Source organism: Stegodyphus dumicola, chromosome 1 (genome assembly GCF_044657685.1).
Source record: "Stegodyphus dumicola isolate Sdum_Otavi_A_Nest chromosome 1, ASM4465768v1".
NCBI classification, from domain to species: domain Eukaryota; kingdom Metazoa; phylum Arthropoda; class Arachnida; order Araneae; family Eresidae; genus Stegodyphus; species Stegodyphus dumicola.
Genome location: NC_140768.1, coordinates 103924190 through 103930575, shown reverse-complemented (window position 1 = coordinate 103930575; position 6386 = coordinate 103924190). Strand labels below are relative to the sequence as shown.

General features: G+C 34.3%; 1 protein-coding gene across 4 annotated transcripts in view; it reads right to left on the bottom strand.

Moving 5' to 3' along the window:
* Nucleotides 1-1012: 1012 nt before the first annotated feature.
* The window catches only part of LOC118197800 (alpha-ketoglutarate-dependent dioxygenase alkB homolog 4), a 197994-nt gene continuing 192620 nt past the window's right edge, over nucleotides 1013-6386 (bottom strand). For all 4 annotated transcript variants that reach the window (XM_085818605.1, XM_085818612.1, XM_085818588.1 and 1 more), the window contains 2 exons: nucleotides 2675-2863; nucleotides 1013-1771 (listed from right to left, as the gene is read on the bottom strand). In XM_085818605.1, coding sequence (XP_085674731.1) covers nucleotides 1034-1771; nucleotides 2675-2863 — 927 coding nt within the window. In that variant the 3' untranslated portion in view covers nucleotides 1013-1033. The remainder of the gene's footprint in view (nucleotides 1772-2674; nucleotides 2864-6386) is intronic.

Genomic DNA, 6386 nt, shown 5'->3' with positions numbered 1-6386 from the left:
GTCACACACAGACAGCATTCTAAAATTACATTCACATTCTAAAAAGAGTGAAAACGTGTTGTGGGAATCCTCATTTATGTTATTCACTGAAAAGTAATCGAATTTTCGGACCGAAAATATTACATCCCTTGAATGCGTATATAGGTAGGCGGGAGGTTACAATTCAATAATTTGCCTTTCACGTTTTTAAAAAATATTTTTGTTCATCGCAGTATCAGTACAATTACACTAGGGACATCTGTTTCAAATGCCTACATGTTTAGTTCACACGAACTCCAAGTTATTAGCTTGGAGTTCGTTTGAAGTTTATTAACTTGGAATAGTTTCTGTATTTTACTGGTGCTTTTGTATATACATGTACTTATGTACAAATTTATAGTGTCTGTCAGAAATTGAGTATCTGTATATTTATATTAGGAGTGAGCATCAAACATTTATTAGAACTAATTAATGTATTAATAGTGATTGCATATATACATGTAATTATTTATAACATCTGTAACAGAAATCGTTATCTGTATATAAGTATTAGCGGTGCCCACTTCTCGTTTATCTCCACATCATCATATTTTGGACTAATTTATGTACTTTTAAAAGTGTATGTATTTAGATTATGTGTTTTAGTATATGTATGTACACATGTATTTAGGTAAAAATTTATAGCGCCTATGACAGAAATTCAGTAACATGCAGAATTCCTCATGTAAATGATTAATCGGTTTGCACACAGTGATAATGCAAGCGGCAGTGACACACCAGCATAAATTTCACAGCCATTGTGGCTGTGGCTCCCATTGACCCATCAATTGTTACTCCCTATACAGCTTACCTTTCAATCTTTGATTCTTTTATTCGTTTACTTTTGCAAGGATAGACTTCAGGAGACACGGTCTAATGCCATAAGAAATAGTTATAATCGTCGACAGGACTTAAGCAGGCCGGAAAGCACCTTTCCTAAGTAGATCGGCTATCTTGCCGGCGGAGAAAAGAAAAGTACCCGCAAAATATAAAAAACGCTATAAAAATACATTCTTTATTGATGAAAATCAAAGTAAACACTCGCCGTCGCTAAAAGTTCTTCTCCTAGATCTCTTTCGTTTTCATTTCCCAGAAAATCCTCTGCGAGTTCACGAAACGTCATTGCCAGTCGCCGTGACTTAATATCCTGTCTCTTGATTTCGTGAAACCAATTATGTCTAGCACAGCCCGCCAGGATCAACAACGATCTGGCTGGAAGTGGAACTCGAACGTTTATTTTCAAGTCTATTCCCTCAGAGCGATAAAAACTACATATATCTCGAGCAATTTCCACTTTGTGGTCTTTGTCATCGCAATCGAATCTCTCTGTTGCTGCCCATCCATTGTGGCATAACTCTTCACTCTCTGTGTTTTCTGAAGATAGCACGGGAAAATGTTTATGGTTACACTTATTTGTTTCATTAGACGCAAACCGGTCTTTCATTATTTTTTCTACTTCAACAGAACAACAGCAGCTGTGGAAGAGGGCCGCCGTAAGAATGAGAAATGTAGGAGACATCAGATTGATAGTCACCAACCTCTCGCCCCAGATCCACGAATCATCAATATGTGGATCTATGGCCGATCCTCTGTCTGGAGAATAGTCAAGATGGCAAAGCTCCACAGGTTGGAAATCGGAAAGTTCTTTCAGATTCTGTAGTTTTCCAACCAAGGGTTCAGTGAATCGTGGGAAACCCCTGAAGTCTCCGATTTTCCCTTTACGCTTCTTGAAGTTCACTTTTGGTCCAAAGTCCTATAAAGAAAGAAACAAAAATCTTACGTTTCAAACTACCTTCGCATGAAAAAGTATAATTTATGAACACAATTTAGGAATGAATAGCAATAAACTGGAAGTTTCAAGAAATGTATCGCTTGCTATGTTTAAAAAAAAAATAACATGTCTATGGCAGTTCCACGTCGCAGATCTAGGTCAAAATATCTAAGTCCAGGAGATTAAGGGTCATCAGATCAAGACCTAGAAGATCCGGGATCAACAGATCTAGAGCCAGAGGATCCAGGTCCAGGAGATTCAGGGCCATCAGATCCACGTCCAAGAGATACAGGATTACTACAGCCCGATCCTGGAGATTTAAGGTCTTGATATTCCACGTTCAAGAGATTCAGGGACATCAGGTCCAGGTCAGATATTCAAGATCAACAGACTCAGGTCAAGGAGATCAAGAGTCATCAAGCAATACAAGTTCTACGTCCAGGAGATCCAGGGCTATCAGGGAAAGGCTAATCGAACCATCTAGCAATGGTTTTCTCTGGTATTGCTTTCATTTAGTTTCAGTAACAAAGGGAATGGTTAGAGACCTTCGAGCTCGAAAAGACTTGTTTTCGAATACTAAAAATGTATTGGAAACTCATCTTGCATGAGTTTAGCCGGATGTCTTCGTGACAGTGCTCAGTAAACCGGCCACTTTTTATTAAACAGAATTGCTACAAAACAAATAAATTAGCGGCATTTATTTGTTACAGAAAAAGAGTGGCAATAAAACAAAAATTTCTTTTTTCAGCTTATGGGTCTTGCCAGAGATTATCCAAAACTTTCCCTTTCATGTAAACATAAATAGCTGAAAATTATTACAAAACGATTGCGTAATTAGAAACGATTTTAAAGCAATTAGAATAACAAAGAAATTGATTTGAGTACCTGTTTCTTTCGTCCTGATTGCGACGGAACCCAAGGGATGCGGTCAATTTCCTTAACAGCTTTCGTTTCTTCTTCCTCCGTCAAAAAGTCAGGAACCAGAGTTATTTTGCCTAGATATAAGGGACTACCATCTTTCTGATCAGGCCAACACAAGTTGCAGTGACGGCAGTAGGTGTAGACTGCCACTTCCTGTGCAAAAAGTAAACAGTTTCGATTATATTTCTGCTGTCGGTATGTAAAATTGTAAGTAAAATTATAACATTCTCGTCCAATTATGTTCTAGATGCCACTTCTAGATGAAGAAGTTTCTTCTAAATACCTGAACCGGTGCATGATCGACACTGCGTAAAATCAGCAACCTCTCTGCCAACACACTTATCGACAAGGCAGCTCAAAATCAGTTTCGATCCTACGCAAGTCGATCCTTGATTATGTGCCGTTTTTAATTATAAGATTTGTCGTTTATATGGCAGTGTTAATTTTAAGGTTCGAGTACAGGTGAGGACATATATTTGAACAGATCTCCCTCAATAAGATGTCCCCTCAATTACGTCGCCTGACAGCATTTCATCTACACAGGAAGATTTTGTATCCAAGTTACTCTGAGCTACTAAACCAATCGGAGCAGTCAAAATAGATAATGTAATTTGTATCCAATAGCAGACCTCTAGCGGTCTGACAACAAGCATAAAGTCTGCAAAGTTTACAATGCTTTTATTTTTCAGAGATAAAATTTGTATTCAAGCTGTAATAATAATAGAAATAACAGACAGAATATTTAATAGCAGACAGAAAGTGACTAAAAATGCAAAATACGAAAAATAAATAAAATTTGTAGAAAAAAAAAAAAATAATAATGAAGCGGGAAAGAAAAGCAATTAATTTTGAAATGTAATGCATATATATATTATTATGATTATATATAATCTTAATAATGCAACATTTTAAATACATGAAAGAGGAAAAACAATCTTTATCACTTTTTAAATAATATTAAAAAAAATAATAATTATATACAGTCGATAAGTTCATGCGCATTAAGAGTATGCGTGGAAATCACTATGACGCATTTACTAAAACAATACAATTTTGAACCTGTTGAAACTTGTCATCGTTTGACTAGCATATTATTTAATTCATCACCAACTTTCGTAAATATCGAACGCATTTTAGTACCCATAAAAGATGAATATAGATAATCAGTACAAACGTGCTGTGCTACATTTTATTTTCGTGTGGTGAAGCTGTCAGGTTTGCAGCGATAAAAATTAATAGTGTACATGATGAACACACTATATACTTACTCTAGTAAGGAGTGCCCAGAAATGGTTTAAAAAATTTAAAGTTGGAAAAAGCAGCATTGATGATGAACCCCGTTTCAGGACGTTTTGTACTTTTAGAACCAAATCAAACGATTAATTCAGAATTTTATAGTGAACAACTTTGCCGTCTAAACTCAGAATTGATCAAAAAACGCCCGCGATTGGTGAATATCAAGAAAGTGTTATTTCATCATGATAACGCTAAACTGTATACGGCTCGAACAACGCTGCAAAAAATTAGTGAATTTAATTGGGAGCTTTCGCCACTCTCCTGCTTACTCCCCAGATATTGCCTCAAGTGATTTTCACTTATTTCGTGCCTTACAAAATGTTTTACTGGGAAAAAAATTAAATTCTAAACAGGATGTACACAATGAATTTTCAAGTTTTTTTGGATCAAAACCAGAGTCTTTCTACAGCAATGGCATAAAACAATTGCCTGTAAGACGGCGAGACATTGTAAATAATGAAAGAAAATATATAATTGATTAAAATGTTAAATTGTGTTTTTTTATATTATTTAAAAATTTACCAAAAAATGCGCACGAATTTATGGACTAACCCAGTATATAATTAATATAAAATTATTATTTAAATTATTAACTAATATAAAATTTTATATATAATAATAAAATAACATGTTACATGCAAAAATTTTAATAATATTTATATTAATAGAAAAAAATCAAAAACTAGCTCAGTTGCGTTCTAACTCACAATCTGCTGGTTCACAGAAAATTTGAATATTTCAGTAAATGCGCCAGGCGATCAAGCGATCAATAGAAAATCTGAAGTATAATCAAATACAAACAGACGATATATTAAGCTTTTCTTGTTTGTCAGATTTCTTGCAACATAACAATATAGTACTCTCCTTAAACAGGAAAAAAATATTCTAGCAGATTTTAGTTAATGCTAACAAATGAGGTGAAAAAATATAGAGCTCTCTATAGCTTACAATAGCAAATTACTTGTGCGAAGGTGAAAAAGTATTCAATTTACAAAGAAATCAACCGGAAATAACGATTCGAAAGAAATAGCGCATAATAAATTAATTAAATTTGTTAACATAATAATAAAAACTCCAAACGACTAGCACCATATTATTCGATAAGCTAAACGCTGACAGTAGCCGCCACAGCTTTTCGCACGCGTGATTTTCATACACAATTGCATTGGTTGTTGTCAAATATGTCCTCAGCGACAAAGTATCTCGTCATGCGCAATGATCACGACTCCGGTGCAAGCACCACTGACGAGCCAGAGGTATGTTTCCCTGAGCAGACGGATTTCAGAATGCATTATTTTGTACGAAGCCTGCATCTGGGGCCACAAACTCAGTTGTTCCATGAGGAAAAACTTTGCTTTCCATGCAAAGAAGTACGTCAACTTCTGCTCATGTGTCGGGCCTATCGCACTTCTACAATATCTGAGCTAAAATCATTACTGGTCTTCCCCCTCTTGATCTTGTTGTCGAGAAGGAAACCGCAGTGACAAAAGCTACAAGCTGAATAAAAATACACCACTGTGGGTATTTTAGCTTAATTCCTCTATTTTCTTACTATGTGTATGAGCTTTATTTCATTTTAGATATTATTTTTAACTTGTTTTGCATATTTTATACCTTCGTAATTTTTAAAGTACTCTAATTTTGAACTTGTTTATTACATTTTCGCACCATACGTATGAACTTTAAATAATTTTAGATGTCATTGTTATACTTTTCTGACACTGGGTTTCTTTCTAGTTTCCAACATACTCTAAACTTTAACTCTGTTTTACAATTTGTGATTGTAATTGCACTTTTTATTTTACTATTTCAGCTAAATTAACATGCTTAAATTTCTTAAACATAGAGATAGATTTCGATTAAGCATTTTATTTTACAACCTTTAACTGTTATTCATATCCAACTCGTTGAATAGCCCTTACTTAGTCCATATTTTATAGTACTATTTTAATTTGCCAATTCTACAATTTATCATTCTGTAGTACTCTTACCATGACTTATCCTACTACTTTACTTCATTATTAACTTCATTCGCATTTTCAAACTTTAACATTTCCTGCATAATATGGCATTTCCTTTTAATTCTTAATACCCTTTATATCTGAATATATGTTTTTAATCTCTTCAGTGTTACCAATGTTCAGTTTTCAATCTTGATTCTCATTAAGCTAGTTTGATAGATTCCGAATTTTTAGAATGAAATCTCAACTTTCATCCATAATTTTAGACCCATATTCATTCTTTCATGTACTCTTACAAAATTCTTTCTTATTAATTTGAACGCTCAGTACCTTTTAATGCAGTAATTTGTACTAATTGAATGCATTCTACATCACTTTAAATGTTTCGACTAAGCAAATTTTCACTTTATTACCTTTTA